The 24,107-nt window shown below is 55.4% G+C and overlaps 1 protein-coding gene across 1 annotated transcript in view; it reads left to right on the top strand.

Annotated features, from left to right (window-relative positions):
- The first annotated feature begins 8,051 nt into the window (after positions 1 to 8,051).
- Positions 8,052 to 24,107, top strand: part of LYPD1 (LY6/PLAUR domain containing 1) — a 96,640-nt gene continuing 80,584 nt past the window's right edge. The window contains exon 1 of the mRNA XM_075316957.1: positions 8,052 to 8,207. Coding sequence (XP_075173072.1) covers positions 8,159 to 8,207 — 49 coding nt within the window. The 5' untranslated portion in view covers positions 8,052 to 8,158. The remainder of the gene's footprint in view (positions 8,208 to 24,107) is intronic.

Consider the following 24,107-nt stretch of genomic DNA (forward strand, 5'->3'; position numbering starts at 1 on the left):
GTCATACATCAGTGAGTCATACATCAGTGAGTCATACATCAGTGAATCATACATCAGTGAGTCATACATCAGTGAATCATACATCAGTGAGTCATACATCAGTGAGTCATACATCAGTGAATCATACATCAGTGAGTCATACATCAGCGACTCATACATCAGTGAGTCATACATCAGTGAGTCATACATCAGTGAGTCATACATCAGTGAATCATACATCAGTGAGTCATACATCAGTGAATCATACATCAGTGAGTCATACATCAGTGAGTCATACATCAGTGAGTCATACATCAGTGAGTCATACATCAGTGAATCATACATCAGTGAGTCATACATCAGTGAGTCATACATCAGTAAATCATACATCAGTGAGTCATACATCAGTGAATCATACATCAGTGAATCATACATCAGTGAGTCATACATCAGCGAGTCATACATCAGCGAGTCATACATCAGCGAGTCATACATCAGTGAATCATACATCAGTGAATCATACATCAGTGAGTCATACATCAGTGAGTCATACATCAGTGAGTCATACATCAGTGAGTCATACATCAGTGAATCATACATCAGTGAATCATACATCAGTGAGTCATACATCAGTGAGTCATACATCAGCGAGTCATACATCAGCGAGTCATACATCAGCGAGTCATACATCAGCGAGTCATACATCAGCGAGTCATACATCAGTGAGTCATACATCAGTGAGTCATACATCAGTGAGTCATACATCAGTGAGTCATACATCAGTAAATCATACATCAGTGAGTCATACATCAGTGAATCATACATCAGTGAATCATACATCAGTGAGTCATACATCAGTGAGTCATACATCAGCGAGTCATACATCAGCGAGTCATACATCAGCGAGTCATACATCAGCGAGTCATACATCAGCGAATCATACATCAGTGAGTCATACATCAGTGAATCATACATCAGTGAGTCATACATCAGTGAGTCATACATCAGTGAGTCATACATCAGTGAGTCATACATCAGTGAATCATACATCAGTGAATCATACATCAGGGACTCATACATCCGCGAGTCATACATCAGCGAGTCATACATCCGCGACTCATACATCAGCGACTCATACATCAGGGACTCATACATCAGGGACTCATACATCAGGGACTCATACATCAGCGACTCATACATCAGCGAGTCATACATCAGCGACTCATACATCAGCGACTCATACATCAGCGACTCATACATCAGCGACTCATACATCAGGGACTCATACATCAGGGACTCATACATCAGGGACTCATACATCAGGGACTCATACATCAGCGACTCATACATCAGCGACTCATACATCAGGGACTCATACATCAGCGACTCATACATCAGTGAGTCATACATCAGCGACTCATACATCAGCGACTCATACATCAGCGACTCATACATCAGCGACTCATACATCAGCGACTCATACATCAGCGACTCATACATCAGCGACTCATACATCCGCGACTCATACATCCGCGACTCATACATCAGCGACTCATACATCAGCGACTCATACATCAGGGACTCATACATCAGTGAGTCATACATCAGCGACTCATACATCAGTGAGTCATACATCAGGGACTCATACATCAGCGACTCATACATCAGCGACTCATACATCAGCGACTCATACATCAGCGACTCATACATCAGCGACTCATACATCAGCGACTCATACATCAGCGACTCATACATCAGCGACTCATACATCAGCGACTCATACATCAGCGACTCATACATCAGGGACTCATACATCAGCGACTCATACATCAGCGACTCATACATCAGCGACTCATACATCAGCGACTCATACATCAGCGACTCATACATCAGGGACTCATACATCCGCGAGTCATACATCAGCGACTCATACATCAGCGACTCATACATCAGCGACTCATACATCAGCGACTCATACATCAGCGACTCATACATCAGCGACTCATACATCAGGGACTCATACATCAGGGACTCATACATCAGCGACTCATACATCAGCGACTCATACATCAGCGACTCATACATCAGTGAGTCATACATCAGGGACTCATACATCAGCGACTCATACATCAGCGACTCATACATCAGCGACTCATACATCCGCGACTCATACATCCGCGACTCATACATCCGCGACTCATATATCAGCGACTCATACATCAGCGACTCATACATCAGCGACTCATACATCAGTGAGTCATACATCAGCGACTCATACATCAGTGAGTCATACATCAGGGACTCATACATCAGCGACTCATACATCAGCGACTCATACATCAGCGACTCATACATCAGCGACTCATACATCAGCGACTCATACATCAGCGACTCATACATCAGCGACTCATACATCCGCGAGTCATACATCAGCGACTCATACATCAGTGAGTCATACATCAGCGAGTCATACATCAGGGACTCATACATCAGCGACTCATACATCAGCGACTCATACATCAGGGACTCATACATCAGCAACTCATACATCAGGGACTCATACATCAGGGACTCATACATCAGCGACTCATACATCAGGGACTCATACATCAGCGACTCATACATCAGCGACTCATACATCAGCGACTCATACATCAGCGACTCATACATCAGCGACTCATACATCAGCGACTCATACATCAGCGACTCAAACATCAGCGACTCATACATCAGGGACTCATACATCAGCGACTCATACATCAGCGACTCATACATCAGCGACTCATACATCAGCGACTCATACATCAGCGACTCATACATCAGCGACTCATACATCAGGGACTCATACATCCGCGAGTCATACATCAGCGACTCATACATCAGCGACTCATACATCAGCGACTCATACATCAGCGACTCATACATCAGGGACTCATACATCAGCGACTCATACATCAGCGACTCATACATCAGCGACTCATACATCAGCGACTCATACATCAGCGACTCATACATCAGGGACTCATACATCAGCGACTCATACATCAGTGAGTCATACATCAGGGACTCATACATCAGCGACTCATACATCAGCGACTCATACATCAGCGACTCATACATCAGCGACTCATACATCAGGGACTCATACATCAGCGAGTCATACATCAGCGACTCATACATCAGTGAATCATACATCAGCGACTCATACATCAGCGACTCATACATGAGCGACTCATACATCAGGGACTCATACATCAGCGAGTCATACATCAGCGACTCATACATCAGCGACTCATACATCAGTGACTCATACATCAGCGACTCATACATCAGCGACTCATACATCAGCGACTCATACATCAGCGACTCATACATCAGGGACTCATACATCAGTGACTCATACATCAGCGAATCATACATCAGTGACTCCTACATCAGGGACTCATACATCAGCGACTCATACATGAGCGACTCATACATCAGGGACTCATACATCAGCGAGTCATACATCAGGGACTCATACATCAGTGACTCATACATCAGGGACTCATACATCAGCGAGTCATACATCGGCGACTCATACATCAGCGACTCATACATCAGCGACTCATACATCAGCGACTCATACATCAGCGACTCATACATCAGCGACTCATACATCAGCGACTCATACATCAGCGACTCATACATCAGCGACTCATACATCAGCGACTCATACATCAGGGACTCATACATCAGCGACTCATACATCAGGGACTCATACATCCGCGAGTCATACATCAGCGACTCATACATGAGCGACTCATACATCAGGGACTCATACATCAGCGAGTCATACATCAGGGACTCATACATCAGTGACTCATACATCAGGGACTCATACATCAGCGAGTCATACATCAGCGACTCATACATCAGCGACTCATACATCAGCGACTCATACATCAGCGACTCATACATCAGCGACTCATACATCAGCGACTCATACATCAGCGACTCATACATCAGCGACTCATACATCAGGGACTCATACATCAGCGACTCATACATCAGCGACTCATACATCAGCGACTCATACATCAGCGACTCATACATCCGCGAGTCATACTTCAGTGACTCATACATCAGCGACTCATACATCAGCGACTCATACATCAGCGACTCATACATCCGCGACTCATACATCAGCGACTCATACATCAGTGACTCATACATCAGTGACTCATACATCAGCGACTCATACATCAGCGACTCATACATCAGCGACTCATACATCCGCGAGTCATACATCAGCGACTCATACATCAGCGACTCATACATCCGCGACTCATACATCAGCGACTCATACATCAGCGACTCATACATCAGCGACTCATACATCAGCGACTCATACATCAGCGACTCATACATCAGCGACTCATACATCAGCGACTCATACATCAGCGACTCATACATCAGTGACTCATACATCAGCGACTCATACATCAGCGACTCATACATCAGCGACTCATACATCAGCGACTCATACATCAGCGACTCATACATCAGCGACTCATACATCAGCGACTCATACATCAGTGACTCATACATCAGCGACTCATACATCCGCGACTCATACATCAGCGACTCATACATCCGCGACTCATACATCAGGGACTCATACATCAGGGACTCATACATCAGCGACTCATACATCAGCGACTCATACATCAGTGACTCATACATCAGCGACTCATACATCAGTGAGTCATACATCAGCGAGTCATACATCGGCGACTCATACATCCGCGAGTCATACATCGGCGAGTTATTCCTTCTGATCACTTGTGGGACATTTCTAGTGTTCACTTAATGCCACAATGATGGAAGTGACATTGATTGAGGAGGGGCCGTCATCCAGAGTATTGGGGCCGGGGCTGCGTGCGGGAGGCGGAACAGTTAGCAGTTAGCAATAAAAAATATAATCCTGAGACTGGATCCCTAAATAATGTGATCTGTAACCTGGATCGCTAAATAATGTGATCTCTAAACCGTACCCCTAAATTATGTGATCCCAAGACCAGACTGTTAAATAATGTAACCCTGAAACCGGACCCCTAAATAATATGATCCCGAGACCGGACCCCAAAATAATGGGATCCCTAAACCGGACACCTTAATAATATGATCCCGAGACCGGATCCCTAAATAATGTGAACCCGAGACCGGACCCCTAAATAATATGATCCCGAAAGCGGACCCCTAAATAATGTGATCCCGAGACCGGACCCCTAAATAACGTGATCCCGAGACCGGAGACCTAAATAATGTGATCCCAAGAGCGGACCCCTAAATAATATGATCCCGAGACCGGAGCCCTAAATAATGTGATCCCGAGACCAGACCCCTAAATAATGTGATCCCGAGAGCGGACCCCTAAATAATGTGATCCCGAGAGCGGACCCCGAAATAATGTGATCCCGAGACCGGACCCCTAAATAATATGATCCCGAGAGCGGACCCCTAAATAACGTGATCCCGAGAACGGAGACCTAAATAATGTGATCCCAAGAGCGGACCCCTAAATAATATGATCCCGAGAGCGGACCCCTAAATAATGTGATCCAGAGAGCGGACCCCTAAATAATGTGAACCCGAGACCGGATCCCAAAATAATGTGATCCCGAGACCGGACCCCTAAATAACGTGATCCCGAGACCAGACCCCTAAATAATGTGATCCCGAGACCGGACCCCTAAATAATGTGATCCCGAGACCGGACCCCTATATAACGTGATCCCGAGACCGGACCCCTAAATAACCTGATCCCGAGACCGGACCCCTATATAACTTGATCCCGAGACCGGAGCCCTAAATAACGTGATCCCGAGACCGGAGCCCTAAATAATGATCCCGAGACCGGACCCCTAAATAATGTGATCCGGAGACCGGAGCCCTAAATAATGTGATCCCGAGACCGGACCCCTAAATAATGTGATCCCGAGACCGGAGCCCTAAATAACGTGATCCCGAGACCGGAGCCCTAAATAACGTGATCCCGAGACCGGAGCCCTAAATAACGTGATCCCGAGACCGGAGCCCTAAATAATGTGATCCGGAGACCGGAGCCCTAAATAATGTGATCCCGAGACCGGAGCCCTAAATAATGTGATCCCGAGACCGGAGCCCTAAATAATGTGATCCCGAGACCGGACCCCTAAATAATGTGATCCCGAGACCGGAGCCCTAAATAATGTGATCCCGAGACCGGACCCCTAAATAATGTGATCCCGAGACCGGAGCCCTAAATAATGTGATCCCGAGACCGGACCCCTAAATAATGTGATCCCGAGACCGGAGCCCTAAATAATGTGATCCCGAGACCAGAGCCCTAAATAACGTGATCCCGAGACCGGAGCCCTAAATAATGTGATCCGGAGACCGGACCCCTAAATAACGTGATCCCGAGACCGGACCCCTAAATAATGTGATCCCGAGACCGGAGCCCTAAATAATGTGATCCCGAGACCGGAGCCCTAAATAACGTGATCCCGAGACCGGACCCCTAAATAATGTGATCCCGAGACCGGAGCCCTAAATAATGTGATCCCGAGACCGGACCCCTAAATAATGTGATCCGGAGACCGGACCCCTAAATAATGTGATCCCGAGACCGGAGCCCTAAATAACGTGATCCCGAGACCGGACCCCTAAATAATGTGATCCGGAGACCGGACCCCTAAATAATGTGATCCCGAGACCGGAGCCCTAAATAATGTGATCCGGAGACCGGACCCCTAAATAATGTGATTCCGAGACCGGAGCCCTAAATAATGTGATCCCGAGACCGGAGCCCTAAATAACGTGATCCCGAGACCGGACCCCTAAATAATGTGATCCGGAGAACGGACCCCTAAATAATGTGATCCCGAGACCGGAGCCCTAAATAACGTGATCCCGAGACCGGACCCCTAAATAATGTGATCCCGAGACCGGACCCCTAAATAATGTGATCCCGAGACCGGACCCCTAAATAACGTGATCTCGAGACCGGACCCCTAAATAATGTGATCCCGAGACCGGAGCCCTAAATAACGTGATCCCGAGACCGGACCCCTAAATAATGTGATCCCGAGACCGGACCCCTAAATAATGTGATCCCGAGACCGGACCCCTAAATAACGTGATCCCGAGACCGGAGCCCTAAATAATGTGATCCCGAGACCGGACCCCTAAATAACGTGATCTCGAGACCGGACCCCTAAATAATGTGATCCCGAGACCGGACCCCTAAATAATGTGATCCCGAGACCGGACCCCTAAATAACGTGATCTCGAGACCGGACCCCTAAATAATGTGATCCCGAGACCGGAGCCCTAAATAATGTGATCCCGAGACCGGACCCCTAAATAATGTGATCCGGAGACCGGAGCCCTAAATAACGTGATCCCGAGACCGGACCCCTAAATAATGTGATCCGGAGACCGGACCCCTAAATAATGTGATCCGGAGACCGGAGCCCTAAATAATGTGATCCGGAGACCGGAGCCCTAAATAACGTGATCCGGAGACCGGACCCCTAAATAATGTGATCCCGAGACCGGAGCCCTAAATAATGTGATCCCGAGACCGGACCCCTAAATAATGTGATCCCGAGACCGGACCCCTAAATAATGTGATCCCGAGACCGGAGCCCTAAATAACGTGATCCCGAGACCGGACCCCTAAATAATGTGATCCCGAGACCGGAGCCCTAAATAATGTGATCCGGAGACCGGAGCCCTAAATAACGTGATCCGGAGACCGGAGCCCTAAATAATGTGATCCGGAGACCGGACCCCTAAATAATGTGATCCCGAGACCGGACCCCTAAATAACGTGATCCGGAGACCGGACCCCTAAATAATGTGATCCCGAGACCGGACCCCTAAATAACGTGATCCGGAGACCGGACCCCTAAATAATGTGATCCGGGGACCGCAGGACGCAGCTGCCGGGAATATTCGGCGGTTGTAGATCGCAGCCGCACACGAGATGTTGTCAGATCTCAGCGCGTCCCTGGCCCCGCCCTCCTGTGACGCGTCCTGTGGGCGGGTCCGACGGAGCTGGTGCTGGAGATGCGTCTAACCGCGGAGATCTCGGGTATCCGAGAGCGGAGCAGCGGAAAGAATGGACGTGTGACCGGGGAGGACGGGGAGCATGTGGATCCAACTGATGTGCGCGACCTGCTGGGGGCTGCTGAGCGCAGGTGAGAGGCCCCCTGATTCCCCCCAGCAATTGTGCGCCCCCTGATTCCCCCCCCACCAAGTGTGCGCCCCCTGATTCCCCCCCCACCAAGTGTGCGCCCCCTGATTCCCCCCAGCAATTGTGCGCCCCCTGATTATCCTCCCCACCAAGTGTGCGCCCCCTGATTCCCCCCCCACCAAGTGTGCGCCCCTGATTCCCCCCACCAAGTGTGCGCCCCCTGATTATCCTCCCCAGCAAGTGTGCGCCCCTGATTCCCCCCACCAAGTGTGCGCCCCCTGATTCCCCCCCCACCAAGTGTGCGCCCCCTGATTCCCCCCCCACCAAGTGTGCGCCCCCTGATTCCCCCCCCACCAAGTGTGCGCCCCCTGATTATCCTCCCCACCAAGTGTGCGCCCCCTGATTCCCCCCCCACCAAGTGTGCGCCCCCTGATTATCCTCCCCACCAAGTGTGCGCCCCTGATTCCCCCCCACCAAGTGTGCGCCCCCTGATTATCCTCCCCAGCAAGTGTGCGCCCCTGATTCCCCCCCCACCAAGTGTGCGCCCCCTGATTATCCTCCCCACCAAGTGTGCGCCCCCTGATTATCCTCCCCACCAAGTGTGCGCCCCCTGATTATCCTCCCCACCAAGTGTGCGCCCCCTGATTCCCCCCAGCAATTGTGCGCCCCCTGATTATCCTCCCCACCAAGTGTGCGCCCCCTGATTCCCCCCCCACCAAGTGTGCGCCCCCTGATTATCCTCCCCACCAAGTGTGCGCCCCCTGATTCCCCCCCCACCAAGTGTGCGCCCCCTGATTATCCTCCCCACCAAGTGTGCGCCCCCTGATTCCCCCCCCACCAAGTGTGCGCCCCCTGATTATCCTCCCCACCAAGTGTGCGCCCCCTGATTCCCCCCCCACCAAGTGTGCGCCCCCTGATTATCCTCCCCAGCAAGTGTGCGCCCCTGATTCCCCCCCCACCAAGTGTGCGCCCCCTGATTATCCTCCCCACCAAGTGTGCGCCCCCTGATTATCCTCCCCACCAAGTGTGTGCCCCCTGATTCCCCCCCCACCAAGTGTGCGCCCCCTGATTCCCCCCCACCAAGTGTGCGCCCCCTGATTCCCCCCCCACCAAGTGTGCGCCCCCTGATTATCCTCCCCACCAAGTGTGCGCCCCCTGATTCCCCCCCACCAAGTGTGCGCCCCCTGATTATCCTCCCCAGCAAGTGTGCGCCCTCTGATTATCCTCCCCAGCAAGTGTGCGCCCCCTGATTATCCTCCCCAGCAAGTGTGCGCCCCCTGATTATCCTCCCCACCAAGTGTGCGCCCCCTGATTATCCCCCCCACCAAGTGTGCGCCCCCTGATTCCCCCCCCACCAAGTGTGCGCCCCCTGATTATCCTCCCCAGCAAGTGTGCGCCCCTGATTCCCCCCCACCAAGTGTGCGCCCCCTGATTATCCTCCCCACCAAGTGTGCGCCCCCTGATTATCCTCCCCACCAAGTGTGCGCCCCCTGATTCCCCCCCCACCAAGTGTGCGCCCCCTGATTATCCTCCCCAGCAAGTGTGCGCCCTCTGATTATCCTCCCCAGCAAGTGTGCGCCCCCTGATTCCCCCCCACCAAGTGTGCGTCCCCTGATTTCCCCCCCCACCAAGTGTGCGCCCCCTGATTATCCTCCCCACCAAGTGTGCGCCCCCTGATTATCCTCCCCACCAAGTGTGCGCCCCCTGATTCCCCCCCCCACCAAGTGTGCGCCCCCTGATTATCCTCCCCACCAAGTGTGCGCCCCCTGATTCCCCCCCCACCAAGTGTGCGCCCCCTGATTATCCTCCCCACCAAGTGTGCGCCCCCTGATTATCCTCCCCACCAAGTGTGCGCCCCCTGATTCCCCCCCCACCAAGTGTGCGCCCCCTGATTATCCTCCCCAGCAAGTGTGCGCCCTCTGATTATCCTCCCCAGCAAGTGTGCGCCCCCTGATTCCCCCCCCACCAAGTGTGCGCCCCCTGATTATCCTCCCCAGCAAGTGTGCGCCCTCTGATTATCCTCCCCAGCAAGTGTGCGCCCCCTGATTCCCCCCCACCAAGTGTGCGTCCCCTGATTTCCCCCCCCACCAAGTGTGCGCCCCCTGATTATCCTCCCCACCAAGTGTGCGCCCCCTGATTATCCTCCCCACCAAGTGTGCGCCCCCTGATTTCCCCCCCCACCAAGTGTGCGCCCCCTGATTATCTTCCCCACCAAGTGTGCGCCCCCTGATTCCCCCCCCACCAAGTGTGCGCCCCCTGATTATCCTCCCCACCAAGTGTGCGCCCCCTGATTATCCTCCCCACCAAGTGTGCGCCCCCTGATTCCCCCCCCACCAAGTGTGCGCCCCCTGATTATCCTCCCCAGCAAGTGTGCGCCCCTGATTCCCCCCCACCAAGTGTGCGCCCCCTGATTATCCTCCCCAGCAAGTGTGCGCCCCCTGATTATCCTCCCCACCAAGTGTGCGCCCCCTGATTCCCCCCCCACCAAGTGTGCGCCCCCTGATTATCCTCCCCAGCAAGTGTGCGCCCTCTGATTATCCTCCCCAGCAAGTGTGCGCCCCCTGATTCCCCCCCACCAAGTGTGCGTCCCCTGATTTCCCCCCCCACCAAGTGTGCGCCCCCTGATTATCCTCCCCACCAAGTGTGCGCCCCCTGATTATCCTCCCCACCAAGTGTGCGCCCCCTGATTCCCCCCCCCACCAAGTGTGCGCCCCCTGATTATCCTCCCCACCAAGTGTGCGCCCCCTGATTCCCCCCCCACCAAGTGTGCGCCCCCTGATTATCCTCCCCACCAAGTGTGCGCCCCCTGATTATCCTCCCAACAAAGTGTGCGCCCCCTGATTCCCCCCCCACCAAGTGTGCGCCCCCTGATTATCCTCCCCAGCAAGTGTGCGCCCTCTGATTATCCTCCCCAGCAAGTGTGCGCCCCCTGATTCCCCCCCCACCAAGTGTGCGCCCCCTGATTATCCTCCCCAGCAAGTGTGCGCCCTCTGATTATCCTCCCCAGCAAGTGTGCGCCCCCTGATTCCCCCCCACCAAGTGTGCGTCCCCTGATTTCCCCCCCCACCAAGTGTGCGCCCCCTGATTATCCTCCCCACCAAGTGTGCGCCCCCTGATTATCCTCCCCACCAAGTGTGCGCCCCCTGATTCCCCCCCCCACCAAGTGTGCGCCCCCTGATTATCTTCCCCACCAAGTGTGCGCCCCCTGATTCCCCCCCCACCAAGTGTGCGCCCCCTGATTATCCTCCCCACCAAGTGTGCGCCCCCTGATTATCCTCCCCACCAAGTGTGCGCCCCCTGATTCCCCCCCCACCAAGTGTGCGCCCCCTGATTATCCTCCCCAGCAAGTGTGCGCCCCTGATTCCCCCCCACCAAGTGTGCGCCCCCTGATTATCCTCCCCAGCAAGTGTGCGCCCTCTGATTATCCTCCCCACCAAGTGTGCGCCCCCTGATTATCCCCCCCACCAAGTGTGCGCCCCCTGATTATCCCCCCCACCAAGTGTGCGCCCCCTGATTCCCCTCCCCAGCAAGTGTGCGCCCCTGATTATCCCCCCCACCAAGTGTGCGCCCCCTGATTATCCCCCCCACCAAGTGTGCGCCCCCTGATTATCCTCCCCACCAAGTGTGCGCCCCCTGATTCCCCCCCACCAAGTGTGCGCCCCCTGATTATCCTCCCCACCAAGTGTGCGCCCCCTGATTCCCCCCCCACCAAGTGTGCGCCCCCTGATTATCCTCCCCAGCAAGTGTGCGCCCCTGATTCCCCCCCCACCAAGTGTGCGCCCCCTGATTATCCTCCCCACCAAGTGTGCGCCCCCTGATTATCCTCCCCACCAAGTGTGCGCCCCCTGATTATCCTCCCCACCAAGTGTGCGCCCCCTGATTCCCCCCCCACCAAGTGTGCGCCCCCTGATTATCCTCCCCAGCAAGTGTGCGCCCCTGATTCCCCCCCACCAAGTGTGCGCCCCCTGATTATCCTCCCCACCAAGTGTGCGCCCCCTGATTATCCTCCCCACCAAGTGTGCGCCCCCTGATTCCCCCCCCACCAAGTGTGCGCCCCCTGATTATCCTCCCCAGCAAGTGTGCGCCCTCTGATTATCCTCCCCAGCAAGTGTGCGCCCCCTGATTCCCCCCCACCAAGTGTGCGTCCCCTGATTTCCCCCCCCACCAAGTGTGCGCCCCCTGATTATCCTCCCCACCAAGTGTGCGCCCCCTGATTATCCTCCCCACCAAGTGTGCGCCCCCTGATTCCCCCCCCCACCAAGTGTGCGCCCCCTGATTATCCTCCCCACCAAGTGTGCGCCCCCTGATTCCCCCCCCACCAAGTGTGCGCCCCCTGATTATCCTCCCCACCAAGTGTGCGCCCCCTGATTATCCTCCCCACCAAGTGTGCGCCCCCTGATTCCCCCCCCACCAAGTGTGCGCCCCCTGATTATCCTCCCCAGCAAGTGTGCGCCCTCTGATTATCCTCCCCAGCAAGTGTGCGCCCCCTGATTCCCCCCCCACCAAGTGTGCGCCCCCTGATTATCCTCCCCAGCAAGTGTGCGCCCTCTGATTATCCTCCCCAGCAAGTGTGCGCCCCCTGATTCCCCCCCACCAAGTGTGCGTCCCCTGATTTCCCCCCCCACCAAGTGTGCGCCCCCTGATTATCCTCCCCACCAAGTGTGCGCCCCCTGATTATCCTCCCCACCAAGTGTGCGCCCCCTGATTTCCCCCCCCACCAAGTGTGCGCCCCCTGATTATCTTCCCCACCAAGTGTGCGCCCCCTGATTCCCCCCCCACCAAGTGTGCGCCCCCTGATTATCCTCCCCACCAAGTGTGCGCCCCCTGATTATCCTCCCCACCAAGTGTGCGCCCCCTGATCCCCCCCCCACCAAGTGTGCGCCCCCTGATTATCCTCCCCAGCAAGTGTGCGCCCCTGATTCCCCCCCACCAAGTGTGCGCCCCCTGATTATCCTCCCCAGCAAGTGTGCGCCCCCTGATTATCCTCCCCACCAAGTGTGCGCCCCCTGATTCCCCCCCCACCAAGTGTGCGCCCCCTGATTATCCTCCCCAGCAAGTGTGCGCCCTCTGATTATCCTCCCCAGCAAGTGTGCGCCCCCTGATTCCCCCCCACCAAGTGTGCGTCCCCTGATTTCCCCCCCCACCAAGTGTGCGCCCCCTGATTATCCCCCCCACCAAGTGTGCGCCCCCTGATTATCCCCCCCACCAAGTGTGCGCCCCCTGATTATCCCCCCCACCAAGTGTGCGCCCCCTGATTATCCCCCCCACCAAGTGTGCGCCCCCTAATTATCCCCCCCCACCAAGTGTGCGCCCCCTAATTATCCCCCCCCACCAAGTGTGCGCCCCCTGATTATCCCCCCCACCAAGTGTGCGCCCCCTGATTATCCCCCCCACCAAGTGTGCGCCCCCTGATTATCCCCCCCACCAAGTGTGCGCCCCCTGATTATCCCCCCCCACCAAGTGTGCGACCCCTGATTATCCCCCCCCCACCAAGTGTGCGACCCCTGATTATCCCCCCCCCACCAAGTGTGCGACCCCTGATTATCCCCCCCCCACCAAGTGTGCGACCCCTGATTATCCCCCCCCCACCAAGTGTGCGACCCCTGATTATCCCCCCCACCAACTGTGCGCCCCCTGATTATCCCCTCCACCAAGTGTGCGCCCCCTGATTATCCCCTCCACCAAGTGTGCGCCCCCTGATTATCCCCCCACCAAGTGTGCGCCCCCTGATTATCCCCCCACCAAGTGTGCGCCCCCTGATTATCCCCCCACCAAGTGTGCGCCCCCTGATTATCCCCCCACCAAGTGTGCGCCCCCTGATTATCCCCCCACCAAGTGTGCGCCCCCTGATTATCCCCCCACCAAGTGTGCGCCCCCTGATTATCCTCCCCACCAAGTGTGTGCCCCCTGATTATCCCCCCCACCAAGTGTGCGCCCCCTGATTATCCCCCCCCACCAAGTGTGCGCCCCCTGATTATCCCCCCCCACCAAGTGTGCGCCCCCTGATTATCCCCCCCACCAAGTGTGCGCCCCCTGATTATCCTCCCCACCAAGTGTGCGCCCCCTGATTATCCTCCCCACCAAGTGTGCGCCCCCTGATTATCCTCCCCACCAAGTGTGCGCCCCCTGATTATCCTCCCCACCAAGTGTGCGCCCCCTGATTATCCTCCCCACCAAGTGTGCGCCCCCTGATTATCCTCCCCACCAAGTGTGCGCCCCCTGATTATCCTCCCCACCAAGTGTGCGCCCCCTGATTATCCTCCCCACCAAGTGTGCGCCCCCTGATTATCCTCCCCACCAAGTGTGCGCCCCCTGATTATCCTCCCCACCAAGTGTGCGCCCCCTGATTATCCTCCCCACCAAGTGTGCGCCCCCTGATTATCCTCCCCACCAAGTGTGCGCCCCTTGATTATCCTCCCCACCAAGTGTGCGCCCCCTGATTATCCTCCCCACCAAGTGTGCGCCCCCTGATTCTCCTCCCCACCAAGTGTGCGCCCCTTGATTCCCCCCCCACCAAATGTGCGCCCTTTGATTATCCTCCCCCCCCACCAAGTGTGCGCCCCCTGATTCTCCTCCCCACCAAGTGTGCGCCCCTTGATTCCCCCCCCACCAAATGTGCGCCCTTTGATTATCCTCCCCCCCCACCAAGTGTGCGCCCCCTGATTCTCCTCCCCACCAAGTGTGCGCCCCTTGATTCCCCCCCCACCAAATGTGCGCCCTTTGATTATCCTCCCCCCCCCCCCCCCCAAGTGTGCGCCCCCGGATTCTCCCCCACGCCGAGTGTGCGCCCCCGGATTCTCCCCCACGCCGAGTGTGCGCCCCCGGATTCTCCCCCACGCCGAGTGTGCGCCCCCGGATTCTCCCCCACGCCGAGTGTGCGCCCCCGGATTCTCCCCCACGCCGAGTGTGCGCCCCCGGATTCTGCCCCACGCCGAGTGTGCGCCCCCGGATTCTCCCCCACGCCGAGTGTGCGCCCCCGGATTCTCCCCCACGCCGAGTGTGCGCCCCCGGATTCTCCCCCACGCCGAGTGTGCGCCCCCGGATTCTCCCCCACGCCGAGTGTGCGCCCCCGGATTCTCCCCCACGCCGAGTGTGCGCCCCCGGATTCTCCCCCACGCCGAGTGTGCGCCCCCGGATTCTCCCCCACGCCGAGTGTGCGCCCCCGGATTCTCCCCCACGCCGAGTGTGCGCCCCCGGATTCTCCTCCCCCCACCGAGCGAGCGCCCCCTTAATCTTGCGCCCCTGCTTCTACCCGGTCACTTGAAACCCCCCCCCCCCCCCCCGCATCGCTGCCTCCCCCTGCGCCCCCTCCTCTCCCAGCGTCGCTCCTGGTCCCCAGTCATTGCCCCTTCCTCCCTTCACGTCGATGCTGCTCCCCAGTCAGTGCCCCCCCCCAACCGGTCACTGATGTTCCATGGTCACTGCTCCTCTGCCGCTTCCAGGTCACTGCGCCTCCGTGTTGCTCCTGACGCACCACTGGGCTTTGGGGTACTCGGTCCTGGGCAGTGTATTGCTGGGATATGTCACTGGGTGGCCGGTGCCCGGTTCCGTGACCCTGGGGGGCGCTTGAAAGGGGTTATGTACAAGGGAGTAGTAATAAAGTTTTTGTCGTGACGCCACTTTGGGTTGCGGTAATTTAGATGGGGCCGCCGCTGCAGTTTCTCGCTGCTGGGGCTGATGGTAATGGCAGCCTGGGTGTTGGGCCCTCCTCGAGTAGGGCCAGGCCCCAGATGATAGATGATGCTATTAGATGTGGAAAGAAGGTAGCCACACAACGGAGTGCAGTGGAACTGGATTCTTTACTCACAGCGTTGTTATGGCTTGTGACCCGGAGAAGGCTGGTTCCCTTAGTCCTAGTGACTGTATGGTAACCTGGTATCTTCTTTCCCCTGCACCTGTCTCTGGCTGGTGGGTCCCTCTGGCTTGGAGCGTCTGGGGGTCCCCTCCTGGTAGTCTTTCAGTTTTAGGGGTACTTTGCACGCTGCGACATCACTAGCCGATGCTTGCGATGCCGAGCGCGATAGTCCCCGTCGCAGATGCGATATCTTGTGACATTATCGCTACGGCAGCTTCACACGCACTTACCGGCCCTGCAATGCCGCTCTGGCCGGCGACCCGCCTAATTCCTAAGGGGGCGGGTCGTGCGGCGTTACTGCGACGTCACACGGCAGACGGCCAATAGAAGCGGAGGGGCGGAGATGAGAGGGACGTAACATCCCGCCCACCTCTTTCCTTCCGCATAGCCGGTGGAGGCAGGTAGGAGATGTTCCTCGCTCCTGCAGCTTCATACACAGCGATGTGCACTGCCGCAGGAGCGAGGAACAACATCGTACCTGTCGCTGCAACGTAATTATGAAAATGACGCTACACAGATCACCGATTTACGACACATTTGCGATTGTTTATCAGTGCTCCTAGGCTTTACACATTGCGACGTCGTTACCAGCGCCGGATGTGCGTCACTTACGATTTGACCCCGACGATATCGCAGTAGTGATGTCGCAACGTGCAAAGTACCCCTTAGTCCATACGGTGGCAGTTTGAACCCTGTACAGTAGGGACGGTGTTCGGTTCCGATCCCCGGCTCTTCCTTTACTGCTGGTACCCCCGGACTTTACGGTCGGTGAGGTCCTGGATGGTCCCCTCACTGTGCAGATTTTTTATCAGGTCTGCCTGGAGCGTTTGCATGACCTAGGGCTCTGTACCCAGGCGATGCTATGGTTCCGAGAGTACTCCACCGGCAACCAACCGCCTGTGCCTGACAGGTCACTGTTATACTCTCCCGTCAGTACGGTTACGTCCGTCTCCTCTCACTTTCACTTACTGACTGTCTGACCCCCTCCTCCCTGGTTGTCGTCTAGTGGACTGGATCGGTTCCACCCTTAGGTGGCCATCCATTGGGTCCAACCCAAGCCTGTCACCAGTCATTGGGGAAGAGAAAAACAGGGATTATATGAATGTTTTGGTGTTACCGGCACTGGTCTTCTGGGTCCCTGGGGGTAGGCCCTGCATCTTTGACATGATGCAGTTCTTTGTAGCTCCTGATAGCTTCAGGGGCGCTACACTCCTGCTCCCCGATTAATGCACCCCTGGCAGTCACTGCCGCTCCCCGGTCACTACGCCCTCTTGTTGCTCCCGCTCCCCGGTCACTGCCCCCTCGCCAGTTACTGCACCTCCGCGCCCCTGTCTCTCCCCGCGCCCCAGCCTCTCCCCATGTCGCACCCTGTCCCTGGTCATTGCCCCTCCCCCACATCGATGCTCCTCCGTATTACTTCCCGGTCACTGCCATTCCCCGGTCACTGCACCCCTATGTTGCTGCCGCTCCTAGGTAACTGCGCCCCCTTGTTGCTGCCGCTCCTCGGTCACTGCACCTCCACGTTGATGCCATTCCCCGGTCACCGCCCGACATGTTGCTGCTGCTCCTTGCTCACTGCGTCCCCGTGTTGATGTTGTTCCCCAGTTACTGCCCCCCCCACTGGTCTCTGCCGTTCCCAGGTCACTGCCCCCACCCCCGTGTTGCTGCCGCTCCTCGGTCACTGGGTCCCCGTGTTGCAGCCTCTCCCTGGTCACTGCTCCTCACCGGTTACTGCCGTTCCCTGGTCACTGCGCCCCCACATTGACGACTCTGCCCAGTCACAGCTTTTCTGCCGGTCCCCGTTCACTACACCCCTACGTTGATGCCGCTCCCCGGTCACTGCACCTCCACATTGATGCCGCTCCCCAGTCTCTCCCCCCCGCCGGTTACTGCCGTTCCCCGGTCACTGCGCCCCCGCATTGATGACACCGCCCAGTCACTGCTTTTCTGCTGCTCCACGGTCACTGACCCCTCCTTGTTGCTGCCATTCCTCGGTCATTGCCCCCCCCCACCTCCACGTTGCTGCCGTTCCCCGGTCAGTGCGCCCCCGTGTTGATGCTGCTCCCCAGGCGCCGCTCCCTGGTCACTGCCCCCCCCCCCCCCTCTCCGCATTCATCCCGTTCCTCTCATTTCCTCTGCACTTTTGATTCTCCGTCGTCTTCCTCCCTCTTGCTGTGGCCGCCAGTCTCGGTTATTACACTTCCATTAGTGGCTGGGCTGCGAGTATACGGAGTGACGGTGATTAGTGGATGCTTTCTGCATTTCATGTCACTGACTTCTTAACACACTTTGGGTTCAGTCTTTCCCCAGTTTGTCAATGAACATAATGTTACCCATCACACCCAAAGTATGTTAAGAAGTCAGTGAGCGGCGGTAGAGGCAGGGTCATGGTTTGGGGGATGTTTTCTGCAGCAGGAGTTGGACCTCTCATACATGGCAGAGTGAATACAAGTGTGGCTCAGAACCTCCTCCACAACACATGGCTCCTTACTTGTGTCCATCACTCAATCAGCAGCAATTTTCATGCAGGACAATGCCCCCTGTCACAGCAAAACGGGGAAAGCAGCTCCTGGAAACAATGAAATGGTCACAGCCCAGAGTCCTGATCTAAACCCAATAGAAATCCTTGGTGACAAAAGTTATGGCCAAGAAACCCACAACAGTCATAGAAGCGAATGGAAGAAGAGTGGGCCAAAATCCCCCCAGAGCAGTGTGAGAGACTAGTGATGTCCTGTGGAGAGACTGGAAGAAGAGTGGGCCAAAATCCCCCCAGAGCAGTGTGAGAGACTAGTGATGTCCTGTGGAAGAGACTGGAGGAAGAGTGGGCCAAAATCCCCCCAGAGCAGTGTGAGAGACTAGTGATGTCCTGTGGAAGAGACTGGAAGAAGAGTGGGCCAAAATCCCCAGAGCAGTGTGAGAGACTAGTGATGTCCTGAGGAAGAGACTGGAAGAAGAGTGGGCCAAAATCCCCCCAGAGCAGTGTGAGAGACCAGTGATGTCCTGTGGAAGAGACTGGAAGAAGAGTGGGCCAAAATCCCCCCAGAGCAGTGTGAGAGACCAGTGATGTCCTGTGGAAGAGACTGGAAGAAGAGTGGGCCAAAATCCCCCCAGAGCAGTGTGAGAGACCAGTGATGTCCTGTGGAAGAGACTGGAAGAAGAGTGGGCCAAAATCCCCCCCAGAGCAGTGTGAGAGACCAGTGATGTCCTGTGGAAGAGACTGGAAGAAGAGTGGACCAAAATCCCCAGAGCAGTGTGAGAGACTAGTGATGTCCTGAGGAAGAGACTGGAAGAAGAGTGGGCCAAAATCCCTCCAGAGCAGTGTGAGAGACTAGTGATGTCCTGTGGAAGAGACTGGAAGAAGAGTGGGCCAAAATCCCCAGAGCAGTGTGAGAGACTAGTGATGTCCTGAGGAAGAGACTGGAAGATGAGTGGGCCAAAATCCCCCCAGAGCAGTGTGAGAGACTAGTGATGTCCTGTGGAAGAGACTGGAAGAAGAGTGGGCCAAAATCCCCCCAGAGCAGTGTGAGAGACTAGTGATGTCCTGTGGAAGAGACTGGAAGATGAGTGGGCCAAAATCCCCCCAGAGCAGTGTGAGAGACTAGTGATGTCCTGTGGAAGAGACTGGAAGAAGAGTGGGCCAAAATCCCCCTAGAGCAGTGTGAGAGACTAGTGATGTCCTGAGGAAGAGACTGGAAGAAGAGTGGGCCAAAATCGCCCCAGAGCAGTGTGAGAGACGAGGGATGTCCTGTGGAAGAGACTGGAAGAAGAGTGGGCCAAAATCCCCAGAGCAGTGTGAGAGACTAGTGATGTCCTGAGGAAGAGACTGGAAGAAGAGTGGTCCAAAATCCCCCCAGAGCAGTGTGAGAGACTAGTGATGTCCTGTGGAAGAGACTGGAAGAAGAGTGGGCCAAAATCCCCCCAGAGCAGTGTGAGAGACGAGGGATGTCCTGTGGAAGAGACTGGAAGAAGAGTGGGCCAAAATCCCCCCAGAGCAGTGTGAGAGACTAGTGATGTCCTGTGGAAGAGACTGGAAGAAGAGTGGGCCAAAATCCCCCCAGAGCAGTGTGAGAGACCAGTGATGTCCTGTGGAAGAGACTGGAAGAAGAGTGGGCCAAAATCCCCCTAGAGCAGTGTGAGAGACTAGTGATGTCCTGAGGAAGAGACTGGAAGAAGAGTGGGCCAAAATCCCCCCAGAGCAGTGTGAGGGACTAGTGATGTCCTGTGGAAGAGACTGGAAGAAGAGTGGGCCAAAATCCAACCAGAGCAGTGTGAGAGGCTAGTGATGTCCTGTGGAAGAGACTGGAAGAAGAGTGGGCCAAAATCCCCCCAGAGCAGTGTGAGAGACCAGTGATGTCCTGTGGAAGAGACTGGAAGAAGAGTGGGCCAAAATCCCCCCAGAGCAGTGTGAGGGACTAGTGATGTCCTGTGGAAGAGACTGGAAGAAGAGTGGGCCAAAATCCCCAGAGCAGTGTGAGAGACCAGTGATGTCCTGTGGAAGAGACTGGAAGAAGAGTGGGCCAAAATCCCCCCAGAGCAGTGTGGGGGACTAGTGATGTCCTGTGGAAGAGACTGGAAGAAGAGTGGGCCAAAATCCCCCCAGAGCAGTGTGAGAGACCAGTGATGTCCTGTGGAAGAGACTGGAAGAAGAGTGGGCCAAAATCCCCCCAGAGCAGTGTGAGAGACCAGTGATGTCCTGTGGAAGAGACTGGAAGAAGAGTGGGCCAAAATCCCCCCAGAGCAGTGTGAGAGACCAGTGATGTCCTGTGGAAGAGACTGGAAGAAGAGTGGGCCAAAATCCCCCCAGAGCAGTGTGAGAGACCAGTGATGTCCTGTGGAAGAGACTGGAAGAAGAGTGGACCAAAATCCCCAGAGCAGTGTGAGAGACTAGTGATGTCCTGAGGAAGAGACTGGAAGAAGAGTGGGCCAAAATCCCTCCAGAGCAGTGTGAGAGACTAGTGATGTCCTGTGGAAGAGACTGGAAGAAGAGTGGGCCAAAATCCCCAGAGCAGTGTGAGAGACTAGTGATGTCCTGAGGAAGAGACTGGAAGAAGAGTGGGCCAAAATCCCCCCAGAGCAGTGTGAGAGACTAGTGATGTCCTGTGGAAGAGACTGGAAGAAGAGTGGGCCAAAATCCCCCCAGAGCAGTGTGAGAGACTAGTGATGTCCTGTGGAAGAGACTGGAAGAAGAGTGGGCCAAAATCCCCCCAGAGCAGTGTGAGAGACCAGTGATGTCCTGTGGAAGAGACTGGAAGAAGAGTGGGCCAAAATCCCCCCCAGAGCAGTGTGAGAGACCAGTGATGTCCTGTGGAAGAGACTGGAAGAAGAGTGGACCAAAATCCCCAGAGCAGTGTGAGAGACTAGTGATGTCCTGAGGAAGAGACTGGAAGAAGAGTGGGCCAAAATCCCCCCAGAGCAGTGTGAGAGACTAGTGATGTCCTGTGGAAGAGACTGGAAGAAGAGTGGGCCAAAATCCCCCCAGAGCAGTGTGAGAGACCAGTGATGTCCTGTGGAAGAGACTGGAAGAAGAGTGGGCCAAAATCCCCCTAGAGCAGTGTGAGAGACTAGTGATGTCCTGAGGAAGAGACTGGAAGAAGAGTGGGCCAAAATCCCCCCAGAGCAGTGTGAGGGACTAGTGATGTCCTGTGGAAGAGACTGGAAGAAGAGTGGGCCAAAATCCCCAGAGCAGTGTGAGAGACCAGTGATGTCCTGTGGAAGAGACTGGAAGAAGAGTGGGCCAAAATCCCCAGAGCAGTGTGAGAGACTAGTGATGTCCTGAGGAAGAGACTGGAAGAAGAGTGGGCCAAAATCCCCCCAGAGCAGTGTGAGAGACTAGTGATGTCCTGTGGAAGAGACTGGAAGAAGAGTGGGCCAAAATCCCCAGAGCAGTGTGAGAGACCAGTGATGTCCTGTGGAAGAGACTGGAAGAAGAGTGGGCCAAAATCCAACCAGAGCAGTGTGAGAGGCTAGTGATGTCCTGTGGAAGAGACTGGAAGAAGAGTGGGCCAAAATCCCCCCAGAGCAGTGTGAGAGACCAGTGATGTCCTGTGGAAGAGACTGGAAGAAGAGTGGGCCAAAATCCCCCCAGAGCAGTGTGAGGGACTAGTGATGTCCTGTGGAAGAGACTGGAAGAAGAGTGGGCCAAAATCCCCAGAGCAGTGTGAGAGACCAGTGATGTCCTGTGGAAGAGACTGGAAGAAGAGTGGGCCAAAATCCCCCCAGAGCAGTGTGGGGGACTAGTGATGTCCTGTGGAAGAGACTGGAAGAAGAGTGGGCCAAAATCCCCCCAGAGCAGTGTGAGAGACCAGTGATGTCCTGTGGAAGAGACTGGAAGAAGAGTGGGCCAAAATCCCCCCAGAGCAGTGTGAGAGACCAGTGATGTCCTGTGGAAGAGACTGGAAGAAGAGTGGGCCAAAATCCCCCCCAGAGCAGTGTGAGAGACCAGTGATGTCCTGTGGAAGAGACTGGAAGAAGAGTGGACCAAAATCCCCAGAGCAGTGTGAGAGACTAGTGATGTCCTGAGGAAGAGACTGGAAGAAGAGTGGGCCAAAATCCCTCCAGAGCAGTGTGAGAGACTAGTGATGTCCTGTGGAAGAGACTGGAAGAAGAGTGGGCCAAAATCCCCAGAGCAGTGTGAGAGACTAGTGATGTCCTGAGGAAGAGACTGGAAGAAGAGTGGGCCAAAATCCCCCCAGAGCAGTGTGAGAGACTAGTGATGTCCTGTGGAAGAGACTGGAAGAAGAGTGGGCCAAAATCCCCCCAGAGCAGTGTGAGAGACCAGTGATGTCCTGTGGAAGAGACTGGAAGAAGAGTGGGCCAAAATCCCCCCAGAGCAGTGTGAGAGACTAGTGATGTCCTGTGGAAGAGACTGGAAGAAGAGTGGGCCAAAATCCCCCCAGAGCAGTGTGAGAGACCAGTGATGTCCTGTGGAAGAGACTGGAAGAAGAGTGGGCCAAAATCCCCCCCAGAGCAGTGTGAGAGACCAGTGATGTCCTGTGGAAGAGACTGGAAGAAGAGTGGACCAAAATCCCCAGAGCAGTGTGAGAGACTAGTGATGTCCTGAGGAAGAGACTGGAAGAAGAGTGGGCCAAAATCCCTCCAGAGCAGTGTGAGAGACTAGTGATGTCCTGTGGAAGAGACTGGAAGAAGAGTGGGCCAAAATCCCCAGAGCAGTGTGAGAGACTAGTGATGTCCTGAGGAAGAGACTGGAAGAAGAGTGGGCCAAAATCCCCCCAGAGCAGTGTGAGAGACTAGTGATGTCCTGTGGAAGAGACTGGAAGAAGAGTGGGCCAAAATCCCCCCAGAGCAGTGTGAGAGACCAGTGATGTCCTGTGGAAGAGACTGGAAGAAGAGTGGGCCAAAATCCCCCCAGAGCAGTGTGAGAGACTAGTGATGTCCTGTGGAAGAGACTGGAAGAAGAGTGGGCCAAAATCCCCCCAGAGCAGTGTGAGGGACTAGTGATGTCCTGTGGAAGAGACTGGAAGAAGAGTGGGCCAAAATCCCCAGAGCAGTGTGAGGGACTAGTGATGTCCTGTGGAAGAGACTGGAAGAAGAGTGGGCCAAAATCCCCAGAGCAGTGTGAGGGACTAGTGATGTCCTGTGGAAGAGACTGGAAGAAGAGTGGGCCAAAATCCCCCCAGAGCAGTGTGAGGGACTAGTGATGTCCTGTGGAAGAGACTGGAAGAAGAGTGGGCCAAAATCCCCAGAGCAGTGTGAGAGACCAGTGATGTCCTGTGGAAGAGACTGGAAGAAGAGTGGGCCAAAATCCAACCAGAGCAGTGTGAGAGGCTAGTGATGTCCTGTGGAAGAGACTGGAAGAAGAGTGGGTCAAAATCCCCCCAGAGCAGTGTGAGAGACTAGTGATGTCCTGTGGAAGAGACTAGAAGAAGAGTGGGCCAAAATCCAACCAGAGCAGTGTGAGAGGCTAGTGATGTCCTGTGGAAGAGACTGGAAGAAGAGTGGGCCAAAATCCCCCCAGAGCAGTGTGAGAGACTAGTGATGTCCTGTGGAAGAGACTGGAAGAAGAGTGGGTCAAAATCCCCCCAGAGCAGT

The sequence above is a fragment of the Anomaloglossus baeobatrachus genome, chromosome 7 (genome assembly GCF_048569485.1).
Source record: "Anomaloglossus baeobatrachus isolate aAnoBae1 chromosome 7, aAnoBae1.hap1, whole genome shotgun sequence".
In the NCBI taxonomy this organism is placed as follows: Eukaryota; Metazoa; Chordata; class Amphibia; order Anura; family Aromobatidae; genus Anomaloglossus; species Anomaloglossus baeobatrachus.